The sequence below is a fragment of the Xenia sp. Carnegie-2017 genome, unplaced genomic scaffold (genome assembly GCF_021976095.1).
Source record: "Xenia sp. Carnegie-2017 unplaced genomic scaffold, XeniaSp_v1 HiC_scaffold_64, whole genome shotgun sequence".
Lineage (NCBI taxonomy): Eukaryota > Metazoa > Cnidaria > Anthozoa > Malacalcyonacea > Xeniidae > Xenia > Xenia sp. Carnegie-2017.
Genome location: NW_025813531.1, coordinates 254,153 through 271,028, shown reverse-complemented (window position 1 = coordinate 271,028; position 16,876 = coordinate 254,153). Strand labels below are relative to the sequence as shown.

The 16,876-nt window shown below is 35.1% G+C and overlaps 1 protein-coding gene, 4 long non-coding RNA genes and 1 pseudogene across 6 annotated transcripts; 4 read left to right on the top strand and 2 right to left on the bottom strand.

The window, feature by feature from the left end:
* Positions 1 to 1,121: 1,121 nt before the first annotated feature.
* LOC124459067 lies at positions 1,122 to 2,242 on the top strand. Its single transcript, XR_006953408.1, has 2 exons — positions 1,122 to 1,885; positions 2,072 to 2,242. It is a non-coding gene; the product is annotated as an uncharacterized LOC124459067 (long non-coding RNA).
* A 5,806-nt stretch (positions 2,243 to 8,048) lies between these two features.
* Positions 8,049 to 9,967, top strand: LOC124459124 (annotated as a pseudogene).
* Positions 9,968 to 10,639: 672 nt separating this feature from the next.
* LOC124459066 lies at positions 10,640 to 12,494 on the top strand. Of its 2 annotated transcripts, none has more exons than XR_006953406.1 (6): positions 10,640 to 10,700; positions 10,794 to 11,006; positions 11,551 to 11,808; positions 11,895 to 12,036; positions 12,117 to 12,191; positions 12,438 to 12,494. It is a non-coding gene; the product is annotated as an uncharacterized LOC124459066 (long non-coding RNA). The 2 variants fall into 2 exon arrangements; XR_006953407.1 differs by having other exon boundaries at positions 12,441 to 12,491.
* On the bottom strand, positions 10,730 to 11,465 carry LOC124459088. Its single transcript, XR_006953452.1, has 2 exons — positions 11,031 to 11,465; positions 10,730 to 10,954 (listed from the first exon to the last, which is right to left on the bottom strand). It is a non-coding gene; the product is annotated as an uncharacterized LOC124459088 (long non-coding RNA).
* Positions 12,495 to 12,891: 397 nt separating the features above from the next.
* On the top strand, positions 12,892 to 14,485 carry LOC124459079. The gene is made up of 5 exons (XR_006953435.1): positions 12,892 to 13,557; positions 13,646 to 13,802; positions 13,915 to 14,060; positions 14,188 to 14,259; positions 14,460 to 14,485. It is a non-coding gene; the product is annotated as an uncharacterized LOC124459079 (long non-coding RNA).
* A 120-nt stretch (positions 14,486 to 14,605) lies between these two features.
* On the bottom strand, positions 14,606 to 15,711 carry LOC124459051. Its single transcript, XM_047008620.1, has 3 exons — positions 15,428 to 15,711; positions 15,112 to 15,366; positions 14,606 to 14,990 (listed from the first exon to the last, which is right to left on the bottom strand). Exons 1-3 carry the CDS (start codon positions 15,700 to 15,702, stop codon positions 14,819 to 14,821), a joined length of 702 nt encoding a protein of 233 aa, XP_046864576.1. The 5' UTR covers positions 15,703 to 15,711; the 3' UTR covers positions 14,606 to 14,818.
* Between the last annotated feature and the right edge of the window lie 1,165 nt (positions 15,712 to 16,876).

The following is a 16,876-nucleotide window of genomic DNA, read 5'->3' as shown; positions in this document are numbered from 1 at the left end:
TTGTTATTTCACACAGTGTTGTTTTGTATGCAGCGCATTCATACGTTCCTTAAATGACGTCACAAACCTCTCGTTTTAAGACCCTCAAAGGCGCGGAAATTTCTCAAAAGCAAGCCAATTCAAACCGCCAAAAAAACTTTGTTTTTATTTTTTTATGAAATTTTCTTCGAAATCATATTTTTTATCCCAAACCGTCATTACCGTAAACCCCCAATCACCCCCACCACGTCCTTTATCCACATTACTCATTTTCATTATCCGTTCCTACTTAGAGTGATACCCATGACTGGATCACCGCTGACCAATGATGTTGCGCCCTCGGTCAACAATGCTCCGAAGGGCATCATAGTCTTAACAGGTGATAAGGTTAGTGATTTCATTTTAGTGGCTACCTTTTTGATTCCTAGTATGAATTGTGTTTTATTTAAGAAATAAAAGATGTTTACTGTGCTTGCACAGGCTTATGCAAACCGAAGATTCGTTTGGGAGAACTTGAGAGCAGATCAGTGCAAGCCCGAGACCGAAGATCGAGTGTTGCACATGCTCGAGAGTTCTTACAAACGTCTTCTAGGTTTGCACAAGTCAGTGTAAACACGGAAAATATCTTTTATTTCTTTTATAAAATAACAATATTGCGAAACAGACGAACATTTTAATTTTTCCTCTAAAATGTATTCATGATCTATTTGCAAATTCTCATTGACTGGTTGATTGTTATGATTGATTTGATTGGTAGAGCTTAGACGTGTTTTGCACAGGCTAATGCAAACACAGCTCTAGACCAATCAGCACACGTGTTTCATTGTGTTTATTTTATAATGTATGATGAAAGACCGCTGTTGTATGACAGAAATACAAAGACTCTCATACACACGGGAATTCTAAAATTTTAGTCACCGTACCTAATCATTGGAGCATATAAGTACTAGACATTTCTTCATACCAACCTACATGGAATTTGAATTTTTGAAATATTTTAGATGACTAACTGCTAGTGTTTTGGTCAACTACCTGCAAATTAGTAAGGGTAGAGCAGGATCATGTGTGCTCTATAGGATTGAGAGACCCTCGCATTAGATAAAATTTCATTCACTCGGGCACCGTTTTAGAATATTGCATGACCAAAGCCAGAAGGGATTACTTATGGTACTGAATTTAAGATGCTGTATTCTTATACAAGTATCTTTAGTTTACAGCTGATGATTGTTTTCAACGAGTATTTGAGATGTGTTCCATGTAAAGGCAGGTTTTAGTTCAAAACCTCTCGAAAGTTATAAGCCAGGGGGACATTGGATTGGTATAACTCACAACCTGTTAATTTTAACACGTTCTATAAATATTTACCAGCAATGTGCGAGGTAGATTACATTGACATGAAAGGTTGAGGATTTTCAAATGATTTTGGAAAGGTTACGTGCCCAACAACCCTCTAAGAAAGGAACATTTTCATTGATGAACAAACAATAATGTCTCGGACTGATTATCGAAGCACATCATTGTTAGATGATGCAAAAGGCCAAGTTCTACTCTGGTTATGTCAGTTTTAAAAGCACTTCAACAACCTGCTCCAGTGGATGTTTCAAGTCCAAAGAAAATTGAGGTAGATAAGAAGAAAGAAGCATGTGTTAGTACGACAAATACACGACGTACTTTAAAAGTTATTGAACATGGGAAAACACGTATGTTGTTTCATTTTATGTAATACACATGTGTTTGCTTTTAACTTTGTGAGCAATTATTAGTTTTTCCAATTTTTTCGTAAGAGATATTTTAATTTTAACATGAATATATTTACATCATCGAGATGCGTTAGAAACGCGTTAAATTTCATCACCTTGTTAGTTATTCAGAGATGAAATGTAATGTGGAGTTACGACAGTCATTAGTATCCTTTAACCTCATTAATATTTTCTATTTAGAGGATACTAATAAGGAAGTGAACAATAAAAAAACAATATCTTGTTAGTATTCTCTATATATGGATTAAAAATGAGATTTAGTGAATACCATTAAGCTTTAATTGTATTCCATTGTTTTCACTCCATCTCGGCATTTTCCTTGAGCTTTAAAGCTTACATCACTTCTTGAACTTTAGCCACTATGCCATATGGAACATCAAAATACTGGACGCTGATTGGCCGAGTGACTTTGGCTGTGTTCTAATTCTAGATATCTGTAGATATGACGTCATTACTACGAAAATTTTTCTACCATTATTGACTGACGCCATTAAAAGCCGAATTTGAAAAAATCAAATAAAGTGATGTTTACCACAGTTTCTAAAACAATAAGCGAAAGATTTCGAACAAAATTGATGCAGAAAACACTAAAAAAGCGACGAAGCTGGTTTCGAACATATTTACAGCATATTTAAACAAGAAGAACTCGAAAAAACCGTTTGACAATTACAACTAAGGGCAGGTTTCGAAATGTTTTACATTGATGAGTGTAAATAATATTTCAGTTTGTTGAGGTGAATGATAAAACAATTATTCAATTCGTTTTTCGCATGATATCAACAATTATTCATACCTCTGTCAACGTTATCCGTCCCAGCTTTGCTTCGGCAGATGACATTGACCTCGGTCTTAATAATTCTAGATATCATGCTCAACTTCATCTAATAACTGTTTATTATTAAAGTATTAACTTGCTAAACTGAGGGACATTTTGCTGGTATATTTGTGTGTTATAATCTTTTCGTCCGAGGAACATTAAATTTCACTGTGTAGCACAAATCATTGTGACTGTCCCACCATCTTATAATGGTTTAAATGATAGAAAAATTACAGTCCATTGAAATGAAAAAGATTAAATGCAGCCAAAACGCAAAACAAAAAATGAAAGCCAAAATGTACTTTTTGGACGTACAAAACCAGGTTACAAACCCTAAACATGGCGACTGTATTATTGATGACGTCACGTTACTCTCAAGAATACAAAGTTCTCAGACATAAAATTTCCTCGTTATTTTGTTGTCTGAGAGGAAACTGGAAAGGTGTCAAAATTTTCAATCTGAAGGTGCAATAACAATTTGTCATATTTATGTCATTTTAGCCAGTAAATAGCAAGAAATTTATCACGTGCTTTCGTACGAGTATACACGTCGTAGATGGTCAAAGTACAGTACACCAACAGCTAATGGTGCAGTTTCCTCATTCTTGTAATTTTACCATGCATATAAAGTATGTCACGTTTTAAATTTTGTTGCGTATAATAATAATGGCAGTACTAACGAAAATTGATATCCAGTTTGGTGTAGTCTTAAGAAGTGATTGAATGTTGGTGTTATTAGGGTAAACCTACCACTAGTAGGTGCCCCTAGTGCGCATGTGTGAACGCTACTTATAAAACATATTCACGTAGGGTGACTCGCTTTCTAGGATAACCCTTCTGCTGGGGTTACCGTACCTCCATGTAAATAGTCTCTAAGCAAATTGCTTTTGTATATTTCATGGGAAATAGTCCAAACAAATTCAACGCATAATTTAATAATGATGTGAGCAAAGCCATGTAATATATTTGAAAAATGCCATTTATATAAATAACATGTAAATATATAATTCTTAATTGGTGACCAAAGTTTGTGATAGACATGTGCTGTATATAGTATTTTATGATACAACTTGCAATATACAGTATATATATCATTAAAGTGAATCAGTGGAGAAATAATTTCTCAACAGGCTTTAAAGGTTTACACATTTAACTTTACATATTTATCATCCAGTGTAAGCTACAAGAATTTTTAGTAAGTTATAACGTTTGATGAACGTTTTCTTGCTTATACATACTTTTGTCCAAAAGGTAAAACTTCGGCTATGGACAAGTATCGTGGCTCGTTCATTGAAGGAAGATATTTCCATGAAGAACTACATCCCATTTTGAAACACTCCACTGAATTAAGATAATTACCTTTATCATTCACACCTCCCATGACAACAATTGTATCATCTGTTATAACTGCACAACAACAGGATCTCTTTTCCAACATGGATGGTAAGACTGTAATCTTACCTGTCTTAGTGTCATACATGATAACACTGTTCAACCTTTCTCCTCCATCATCACCTCCAAGAAGAACAACTTGATCTCTCCATTGAACTGTTGCCATGTCAGTTAATGGATGAGGTAATGGAGGCATTTCCTTAAATGTAAGAGTCCTTGGATCAAATTCCAAAACACTGGACAAAGCTTTGCCATCTTTTCCCTGTCCTCCAAAAATAAAAACTTTATCATCAACAACAACAGCTCCATGGCCATAACGTGGTTCAGGCATATGACACAACTCGTTCAAAACATTAGATGTTGCACCAGTAATTTTTATTTCACTGATCAAATCTGATGGTCCTTTACCAAAAATGTCTCCTCCAATGAAAAGGATTTGTTGTTTATAAACAACAGTTTGATGACCACCACAGTCATAAGGAAACTTTGTGGGAAATGTCTTCCATGTTAAAGGAAACTGTTTTATATTCAATGTCTCCATTGACATGCAGCCCCATCCTCCAACAACAAATAAATTATCATTATAAATAAATGATGAAGCCCACATGTGTTCATTTTCCATTGATGCAATATTAAACCATTTCTCCTCCTTCCATGAAAATATTTCAACACTCTTTGAGGAACCACGTGGGTAACCTCCAGCAATCAAAATATCACATTTTACAGAGTTCATCACCATTTCAATTGGTGATGTCAATGTTTGAACATGTTGTTCATTTATATTCATCTTTTCCAACATTTGAAACATCATGGCTTTCATTTCTTTCATTTCTTTGGTCACTGTAGAAAGATTTTGTTGAACATCTTTTATTTCTTTCCTTGATTCCATCATTTCTTTGGTCACTGCAGAAAGATTTTGTTCAACATTTTCTACTACAGATTCCATCATTTCTTTATACTGAGATGTCAATGGTTTCACGGAATCTTTTACTTCAAAAAATTTTTCGTCTATTTTCCTGCTTAAGTTGTTCATTTGCATTTCCATTTCCATTTTGGCTTCAAAACTTCGTTGAAACATTTCGCTAATCTCTCGAAAGTCGTGAGAAGCAATCTTTCTGTATTCACATAATTCTGTTTCATGTTTAATCTTGTCTCGTTTGTTTATTTCCAGACCACAACGTTCATTAGAACACAACACTGGAGCAAAGCCACAATTTTCAACATGTCTTTCAAGATCTTCGACATTTATAAATTCAGGACAACCACGACTGGTGTAGTCGCAGTTGATCTTTAACTTTGAAATCATATTATTTATAACACGCGCTGGATGAAGCGTAGCTACAGTTAAATCATCTTGACATTGAGGACATCTTTGTGCATTAACTCGTAGATGTTCTTCAATACATTCACGACAAAACTGTGTTGATTATGGCACATTCTGGCATCTTTCATGACATTCAGACAAATTGAACAGTAAAAGTTTTCATCAACAACAGTCTTAAATCTCGATTCTTCATATCCACTTTCGTAAACATTAGGACGACAAGCCATTTCATACGTCTTCCTATACAATTTAATGCCAAAATTAATACAGGAGTTGACGAAATTTTGTTTATCACTAAAAGTTCAAGCTAAAAGATAGGTTAAAATTTTCAATCGACGTTTGATAAACACGGAAGCTGAAAGCAAAGCAAAACAACGCCTAGTTTTATATTTTAACATACTTATGTTAAGCAAAACAAAGACAAAAGATAAAACAAAATAATGCAATGAAGCACATCAACAAAAAAAAACACAACTGAGGTCAAAGTTTCTAAGGTCAAAGAAGTGGAGCTTTAGTCAATCACATAAGGCAGTTCGTTCTCGGTGAAAAACATCCTAATTAAAGGTTATTTGTTGTAGTAAAATTACGTCTTTTCTTATAACGCAGAATTAACGTTAATCCAAGACGATTGTTACGTTTTCAGTTCAAAACTACATTTGTTTAGTCTGAATCACTGGTTGAAATTCTGAAACTCGTTTGTTTTGGGTAGCAGCCTAAGTTCATTGCATTTGTTTCTTTGACTGTCAATATTTCTAATCATTTTAGATACGATGATCATATATTTATAACACAAGGAAACATGTTTCAAGACACAAGTAAAACATATTTCACAAAGACTGTTGAATCCGATTTGCAAATTAAAAGTTTAGACATCTTTTGTTACTATGTTTTAACAAACAAATTATTGATAACATTCAAAATGCTAAATGGAACTGACAAAAGGTTGCACGAGTGGGAAAAATGACCATGTTAAGAATACCTTAGGTGATGAGAGATTCCTTTCCTCGCAGTTAGCCTGCAGTTGGCCACTTATCGTCGATTTCAGTTAACTTTTTAAATGGCGGTTGCCAAGTTACTTTCTAATGTTGCCAACTACATTTCCAAACATGGAATATTCGTTATGAACTTGTCAACTTGAGTTGAGAAGTTGTGTATTTGAGTACTGAAGTTGTGAACTTGAGTACTGAAGTTGTGAACCAAAGTTGCGAAGTACTGGCAAACGCGAAAGGTCTGCGGGAGTTTCTATTTCTGCGGGAATTTTATTATTGAAGAACTGGCGCAAAATTCTAATATCGCGAAGAAGTTTTGGTCTGTTCATTTTATATTCAGCATTAATTTTCATCATCTGGGGGTTAATGCTTTTATAAATTGGTGCTCACTCTGGCTTTGAAAATTATTAATACCATTTAATTCTTCTTGGAGTTGCTTAATAGTCTCGTGTTTTGTTTTATCTTAAACTTCAATCGATTTATGTCCGCAGAATATTCGGGATGTTTGTCTTTAAGTCCACAATAAGTAAACGCGGAACATTTTTCAAGAATACACGGTTTAGTTTGTGTGTTTCTGTGACCTCGGTGGTGGCAGTTGCTGCAGATGACTTTGTAATTAGCAATCATTGGTAATTCAGGAACATTTAAATTCATTGATTCTAATTGCACGTTCATCTCTTCCAAATCTTGTTTGTTGTGATGAATTGAGTCTTCGATTGTCCTTCGCCGATTTTACAATGAACGTTTAGCGGGTATACTTGTATCCTATTTCAGATAGTTAAACGCAACATTATAAATTTATACATTTATTTTATTGTGACTACAAAACAATGACGCACGACAGTATTCAGTTTTAAGAAATATGTCACTTTACGACCTACCTCGTACGAAGCAGATGGATTTTCATCCACGTCAAGACAGCTTTTGATTGAGATTTTGAAAGTTTTAATAACGGTGACTGCTCCGCAGCAAATCGAGATGAAATTCTAAAACTTTCCTTGCCCCAAGAGGCAAGTTCGTATTCTTTTAAAGATGACCAAGATTTTCATTGCTTAACAATTTTAGCGACAGTCGTGAAGAAAATTTATTTTCTTTCAAAGCTTTTTCTATTACTTCATGACTTTGTTTCCCAATTTTATCCTTAAAACTATTAAGAAACTCCTCCAATTCATCTGCCATTATCAGTGAACAATTTATTTAGCTTTTACTTGCCTACAACACAGACCTTCCGCGTTTGCCAGTACTTCGCAACTTTAGTTCACAACTTCAGTACTCAAGTTCACAACTTCAGTACTCAAGTTCACAACTCAAGTTCACAACTTCAGTACTCAAGTTCACAACTTCAGTACTCAAGTTCACAACTTCAGTACTCAAGTTCAGTACTCAGTTCACAACTTCAGTACTCAAGTACACAACTTCAGTACTCAAGTACACAACTTCAGTACTCAAGTTCACAACTTCAGTACTCAAGTACACAACTTCAACTCAAGTACACAACTTCAGTACTCAAGTTCACAACTTCAGTTCACAACTTCAGCACTCAAGTACACAACTTCAGTACTCAAGTTCACAACTACTCAAGTTACAACTTGTCAATTCAAGTTGACAAGTTCATAACGAATATTCCATATTTGGAAATGTAGTTGGCAACATTAGAAAGTAACTTGGCAACCGCCATTTGAAAAGTTAACTGAAATCGACGATAATTAGACTTTCTTTTCTGCAAGTTTCTTCCTTTGTCCCAGACCACAAGTAGTGAATCTTTAAAATAGTTTAGGCCGTAACTAATGGGTTCTATTGAATTACAGGTCAGTGGCAGGAACTAGAGGCCGTAGCCACCCCAGTGCACTACACCTCCATGTGCCCATACATCCATAAGGTCTCCATGTTATTAACTGTCACTGAATCACGTGTTTGTTTCTTTGTACTTCGATGTCTCAGTTACCTGCATTGGCAAAGTTAAGGTAGGTAGGCTCTATATTTGTGCTTTTGTGTTGTACAAAATGTTAACGTTTGTTCAATTGCCTATAATATCAACAGTGCGAGTTTGTTTTTCTTTAATGTGCCCCCTTCCTTTAAACTTTCTGGTTGGGAATTACTACCCTATTCCTCGACCTAGGTTAATTTACTGAAACCTCGATATATCTTCATTTCATGGAAACAAATTTGGTACACCGATGTCATTTCTACGTGTTATAACTCTCAAACAATGAACATGCTCACGTAAACATGCATAATTACAAAATCATATAGTTACATACTAGATACCTTCTTTAATTCAGAAAAGAACGGATACAGACGATTTCGTCACATTAATTATTATACATTGTATATTCGTACTTTATCCTTAAAATATTCATCAAATGTGCGGATAAAATTGTCATAAGGGTCAAATTTTCTATTACTGGGGAGTGAGAATGAGTTTTGCTGATGAAATATTTGTTAAAAGACAGCAACTGAAGCACTTCTCGACTGTTTAACTCATACTGATGGCACAAAGGTATTAGTTTTAATTTGTATGAATGTACTTGGTAGTGTGTTTGATTAATAAAAGTAGATTTAAACCTTTTCGCTTCTTTGTTCAGGTTTTAACAAGCAACTTGACTTGTGGGGACAAAGTCTGTGTAGTAATTGGTAAAGTTGATGGTTATTGCATAGATACAAGTATTGACGACAAGATATATCATGTAGCAGACAACTTGTACATTTCTTCACAAGATGGAGCTTGTAATCTTGAACATTTAAGGCTGCAAAAAAATTACTCATATTGTTAATGTTGCCACAGGAATTGTAAATCAATTTCCAAATGTGAGTATAACTTAGATGGTGGATTTCAAATTTTAGCCTAGGCTCTTGTGTTTATGTCATATTTTGATTTTCTCTCTCAGGGGTTTCAGTACAAAATGGTAGAAATTTTGGATTTACCTGACACAAGAATAGATCAGAATTTTGCTGAGCTGTCCTCATTCATTGAAAAGGGACTGGAGGATGGAAAGGTTTTGGTTCATTGGTAAGTGTAAAATGGGGATGGCCATTGATATTCTAAATGTGTGTATTGTGAAGGTTATTATGGTAAGATTTTAGGTTTTCATGTGAATGAATTAAACTTTGAATATTTTATTAGTACATGTTGATGTTTTATTATACTTAGCAATAATTATTTACTTTGAACTTGGCTCGAAATATGACTACATCTGAGGATGTGAAAACATCAGTCAACATCAACTGAATTAACCTGAATGATCAACACATACAAACATGTAGGTTTTGCTACAGGCTTGTCAACACAATTTATGTTCTTATGGAGGATATTAATTTGATTACAAAAAACCAAATGCTGAATCAGCATGTTCACTGTTAACTTGTTGAAAAGTTAATTGAAGGCTGTGTTTCACATTTGAGGCATACGTAACTTAAAGATGATGGCCATTAAACTAAAAATTGTTGCTTATGCAGCAAAAATTTTGTAGCCAATGAAATGATTTTCCTTTAAATGTCCAGCAAAGCAGGAGTGTCCAGGTCTTCGACTGTTGTCATTGCTTACCTTATGAAATCTAACAATATTGGGTTAGATGATGCATTTCATTTGGTAAAGAAAGCATGACCAACAGCAAAGCCTAATGAAGGTTTTTGGAGGCAACTGAAGGAAAATCATTTATTATTAAGTCAATCAAACACTCCAAGTGATGGAAGAACAAACAAATAATGGTACAACTTTCTTATTTGATTGGTAGTATGCAGAGTTTAAGCACCAAAATTAATGGAACCTTCTTTTGAATAAGCCATATGAAATGAAGATCAAAACATATAATGGTGAACAACCTTGTATGTTACAACATGCACTTGAGCCATGTGAAATGAAGAACAAAATATAATGGTGAACCATTCCTGTATGGTGCTAAACATGCACAGATTTGGAAATGTTAATGGTTAATTGCATTTTTATGGATGCTTCATTGTTTTCCCAAAGTAAAGAATGTTTTATCTTTTAGGTGTGTGGTTTGTGTGTCATGAGTACACGGAAAGTATATGTTGCCAAGAGGTAAACAACACTGATCCTCTGATACATGGCGATCATATTTGCATCACACAAGAGGAAGAGTTTGACAGTATGTACAAACATAAGCTGTCTTAAAACAGCTATGGTCGTTTAACACATGACATTGGACCTATACTGGAGAGAAGAAAACGAGTAAATATTACTTTAGAAGTATAATACGTGTATGTGAAGTGTATAATGCCATAAGTATCTTAGACAAAATTTTATCTTTCAAGAAACATAACGCTACGGCCTACCGACAGTGGACGGCTTGGGTGCATGGAGTTGGGAAAAAGTACAGACTACCCATACCTTCTTGTGCTGGAGACAAAATCGGAAAGCATTTCCTTCGCCTTCTGGAGAATACAAAGGATTTGAATATGCTCAACACTACTGAATGGTAGGACTTATGGCGTATGACAAAGTCTGTTCATTTGTAATTATGTTTATTTCATGTGGAACGCTATTTCTATTATCTTTTTATATATAAAAGCGACATTTATGTTGCTTAATGGCTTCAGCTTTGCTGATTTTTGATTTGTGGCAAGTCAATGGGACAGGTATTTCTTTCACTCCAGACATGAAGAGCTTCGGACAGTGTTGGATTAATGCGTCTGCAGTACAAAACTTCTTTCATCAAGTCCTTAACATATCCTGAAAAGCAAATCATTATTTATGTTGGCTTTGCATTGCACTTTGAGAAAAAGTAAGTTTATTTTTCTGTGCTAACCATAAGTGCTGTCAATTTTCACTGGTTTGATATCCCCTTGCCCTTCTTTTGAATTTGAATAAGCCACTCTCCAAATCAATTCCTCTTCTGTTTCCCCATCATTCTTCATTTTATGAGCTTTGTTTCCATTCTCATTGAAATGAAGAGCAGCAATAAACAATCTACAAATGAATGTTAAGTTTATGTTTACAACTATTGCAACTTATTGCTTTTGCAATGATGACTTTTTTTAAGTAATCATACACAAATCATTTTTATATTACCTTGCTTACATTGATCTGTAGAAAAAATTAAGTATGTTTTGGTGCAAAAAGAATTACCACTCGGTGGAAACCTTTGATGGATGAAGTCTGCTTTTGATAACTGAGTTTTCCATTATCTGTCATGAGATACTTGGACTCAACAATCGAAGACAGCTCAACATAAGCTTTTGAACCTAAGATCAAGTTAGTTAACAAAAAAAGAATGTTGATGTTACTTTGAAATTTTTAAACACAATACCTTTTTATCCACATTCTAGGCTCTAACATATCATATTCACATTTTGGGAATACATCACTATGTCCCTCATGGATGTCACATATATGGTTGAGAACTGACAACCACTTTGCCTTGACAAGTTCTTCATCACCATTGCTGGAAGCAGCACACCAGTATACATGGTTGGAAATTGATTGGGCCCAATCTGACAATAATTTGCAACCACTTTTTTTTGATGCTGCCCAAATGTTCTTTTTAATTCCTGTTGGATTTTGATTATTGATGAAATGTGTAAAAGGTTGGTTTGTTATTACAATCTATACCTTTTGCTACATGCCATACATCAAAGTAGTGCTTGATTTTGGTCTTTGTTTTGACATGTAGGATTTGATTTGAGCATGTCTGTCTGTGGTCATTGACTTCACCTTCATCCCACTTTCATCAAACTTTGCCAGACATCTTTTTAATTCCTCAAGTTCCATTGCTCCAGAGTTGGTCACTTCATTGGACTGTTTAACATAATTATGTGAGTATTCTAACCATGTTTTACATACATTTGTTGAAGAATTGTTACCTGAACAAGTTGTGTGTCTAAAATGTTGTTAGATTCCAAATCCATGCAGCTATATGACCCATACTTGGCACAATATCCAGGAAATCACATCTTCCATCTCTTCCAAGGTTAATGTTTCTTTTGTTAATTTATTATTAAAGCAGAAACAAAACAACATATATTTAATTATTTAAGTTACATAATGAGCCTTGTCCTAAACCATGCGGTATTGAGCAGAACAGAAAATAACAATTAGCATACAATAGAAGTGCTTACCAGATCATGTGACTAGCACTATGATCAGATATCTTATACTTAGTTTAATACACATATAATGTATGTCATTCCTAACACCTTTCTCTGATTGATTCTAGAAGATGCTTTTGGTGCATATGCCAAACAATTGAAACACAGCAGGGGTATCAAATGCTGTTTGAATATAGCTATATGTGTGCTCTGACAGAAATTGTATGCTTGAGTGTGAAGGAATTTAAGAACTTTGCTGGGGCTACAACCACTAAACAAGATGCTGGCAGCAAAGACCAAGTTACCCAAAGGCATTCGCCCATGCAGAGGTTGGCTATTCCAGTCTCGAACATAACCACAATGACATTTTGCTAGTACGTTAACCATACTACCAGTCGTTTTGGTCACAATGGAACAACTTTCACCACAACATGGGCATTGACTCACTAACTGTCTCAGGCAACTATCAAACACTATGTATTTTCTCTTATTTTGAACATCTTCCCTATAACATAAAAATTACCATCAGAATCAGAGGGATAAACGTAACGTTCTGAGAAACATAGAACAGAGAAAAGCATGGTACTAACGTCACATTGTCATTGTCGGATTCTTCATTTTCGCTTAAAGTGCACATACAACTATTTTTAGTTTTTTATTCTCAAATAGATTTTGGATAAATAATACAAATGCCGTTTACAGAATTTGAATAACTTTTTTCGTTTTTGAGTTATCTTTCGGCAAATTTGCGAATAAAACCTGAATTTCAACGTTTTGTAAAAAATGTCGAGAGCTCTAATCCGTGGCATGGGACTTACGTGTGACGTCATTTAAGGAACACAGACTGACTTCCAATACAACTTACACTGTTTATGCATGTAAACAAACACAAAAATGCCAGATCGATGTGTAGTTTTTGGTTGTTCTAACGTAGCCAGCTCGGAGAAAGGCATTTCACTTCATCGCATACCATTTTTTAACGACGAAAGAAGCGAAGCTAAGCGTAGAAGAAAGCGATGGGTCAACTTTGTGAAAGCTACTCGCGATAAGTGGGTCCCTACAAAGAATTCCGCAGTTTGCTCGGAACACTTCACAAAATATTTGTTTTCTTGGCAATTCGGCTCGCTTTCTGAATCAGAAAGTAATTTTGCACCTCGACTCATTCGAGACGAATTCGGAATCGTTGCCTACCCAGGCATTTATCCTCGAAAAGATGACAATGAACTTACAACAAGAGATCGCAGAATGGTGAGTACGTTAAAATTATACATATGCATATCTACATTTTACCTGGAATCTGTGTGAGAGTATATTTCATAAATATATGCCATTTTAGATGAAAAGAAAGTGGATGTCTGGTTATAAAAGAGAGGTTGAATCAGAAAATATTCCCAGTACAAGTAGCGAACCTCAAGAGCAAGTAGAAGAAACAACTTGCGATGAGCCTGTATTATCAGAATGATCAGCTACTCTTTTCCTGGGATGTTCTGCAGGTATTCTATGAAATATGTGTGGTGAAACACCTATGTATCATTACAGTTTTTATTCACTTGTGCCAATTTAAACTCTTTCAAGAAATTGAATGCAATTTTATATTTCATGAAGGCATATCCTTGTTGTAACTCACTTCGAAAGCAATTTGGAAAGGGATAATCAAGAGATTAATGGAGTTCCCCAGGTTAAAGTGCATTATTCAAAATTTATAAATGGTGAAGCTGTTGTAAGAAATGTGAAAGTTGCTCAGGATTTTGGTAAGGTTATTTAATATATTTCTCCTACTGCCTGATTTCATGTGTTAAATGCCATAACAGACAAAGCCATATCTGAAATGATTACCATAAAATAAAATTTTGAATAATTTGCACATTGCTCCTCCAGGGTATGTTGTAGATATATATCAAGTGTTGTGCTCTGCACTCATTGATGAGGAAACATTGAGAAAAGCCAAAGGTGATCTTTCTGAATGACTCCATTGCCAATGAATTCCATGTTGGACAAGCAATCAAAAGTGAAGCTATCTCAAAAAGCAAGAAGACAAAGCATGCCAGCTGTACATTTCCCCAACTAAGCCAGGTTTAACAAAAGGCATTTTTGCTTTGAGATAATTTGAATCTTATTTTGGAACTGACTCACTTTATTGTTTGATATAGCTGAAGTATCACCTGTCCAAGAAAAATCACTGATCAGAGAAATGAGAGAGCAGCACCTCGATGCACTGTGTGCAGAATTGGATGAAAGGCCATAAAATATAATGAACTGTCCAAAAACCAAAAGTAACCACTTTTTAGGAGCTGGTGGTATGAGCCCAGTTAGTTGGGATTCAGTGAAGTGTGAAATGACTGCATGGAAAGAATAAAGAGAAAGGAATTGTAATTTTGTATGTTTTGTATAACAAGAATGAGTGTGAATTGAAGATGCAATACATCAAGAGTGGCTTAAATCATTCCACACTTCACTGGATCCCTACTAGCTGGGCTCATGCACACAACACCTAGAATAATATATAATGTTATGTTATTTTACAAATTGTCCTCTTCATACCCTGCAAAGTGTTCATTTTTTTTAAATTAAAAGTTGTTCGAATAACATGATAAGCACAAGCTGGAAGTGGAATTCTTTTGTCTCGAAGAATGCCATGTACCATTCTTGTAAATTGCCTATATGCAACAACTCGAAAAAACCTGAAAAGGCATAATACACAAGGTCCATTAAAAGAGGTAGGAGTCCATAAAATACAAATTTTGCAAGTGTGCATTCATAGATAACCCAGACAGAAGCATTTAACTATTAATTGTAACAAACCTTTGCTCCAAGAATCGTTTACGATGTCTAACTCCATCTCGTCTTTGGTAAAGATTGGCAGCTAAATTTAATGCCCATCGATTGAGGCAAATGGCATCAAATCCTGGATGCTCTGTTATGCATTTTGGCTGTCTTCCTAATTCGGATACCACCATATGATCTTGCATTTCAATCATGCAATTGATAATTTCGTGGCAACATCTACATTCTTTTGAATTAACCAAGAGAGGAACACGGCAGTTACCACAATTGCACCTAAGAAAGTTATCTGTCAAAAGCTTCGGCAACAATAAACAAATTTTCCAACTTTTCTCACCAAGAATCAAGAGGAACTTCATTTTGCATTCTGCGTTCGAGCTCTTCTGTTTGGCGTCTTTGTTCTTCTGTATCTCTATTATAGTTTTCTAACCACTCATCAGCAAATGGTTCGTTTTCATATGCTGCAGCTTGGCCGTACTCAAAATCGCCATCGGTGTTTTGGAGCGCATTTGATGACGATTGATCTTCGTCTTCTAAATCGAATTCGCGACTGTTCAATTCAATATTTTCCGCTGTTGTTGCTGTACTCGACTCAGAATCGGATGTCGACATGTTTCGTAAAATTTTTATATTAATTTCAAAGCAATGTATAAAGAATTGTTATTTCACACTGTGTTGTTTTGTATGCAGCGCATTCATACGTTCCTTCAATGACGTCACAAACCTCTCGTCTTATGTCCCCTCAGAGGCGCGGAAATTTCTCAAAAGCAAGCCAATTCAAACCGCCAAAAAAACTTTGTTTTTATTTTTTTATGAAATTTTCTTCGAAATCATATTTTCCACAGTCTAAACTTTAAAAGTTCAACGAATTTGGAAAGGCTGTATGTGCACTTTAACTCATTTGAACATTGAGAGTCTGATCCATTGTAGCTATTGTTCATCGTCGACGTGCTTTCTGTATCACACCATACAGCGCTATCCTCAAAATGTTCAATTTCACATAACGTCGTCTGTGTGCTGTGATTTTTTGTTTAAATTAACTCAACCTCCCTACCATAAAATTATCGTATTGCTGGATTTTTCACAAAAATCAAAATGGCCGAAATGGAAAGTCTATACCTCTACTTATCATATTTGGCACTTTTGTAAGTTTTGTTTGAGTGGTTCTTGACCTCACGTGTTTTTGCGGACGGATTGTTATGTCTGCTTACCATTTCACATTGTGCTTCTAAGGTATAAGGAATTTTCTATGAGTTAAAATAACAAAGAAAAGATTAAACGACATTAGTCTGAATTAGTTACCACTGTATTTGTTTGTGTTTCGCTGTCTACATATATTTTGACATCTTTTATCTTAGACAAACTTCCTTTGAGGTAAAACGCACAAACATTTCGAGCCGATGTCGACACATCGTGGTCGTCGCCTACGAGAAAGTCGTCATGTTCTGCAAGAACGTCGTCAATAATCTAAAATTATAGAATTGTCTTCATAGCTTAGTTTTTGATAAATGTAAACAAATATTGCTAACTATAACTATAATATTCACCTCTTGCCTTCGTCTCTTCTTAAATGCAGTTCTAACATTTGTTGGCTGCTTCCTTTTAGATGCTACACTTGTGGGTTCCACAGAGTATTCAAAAATCGCGGATACTGCATCCTTCTTAAGGTGAAGACGTCCTGCTGTCCATCCTACTGATTGCATCGCTTCAAAATTTTGCACGAAGCACGAACTCTCGAAATGTTGCGAGCACAATTTTGAGCTCTTTGTTGGCTTCCAATTTTTGC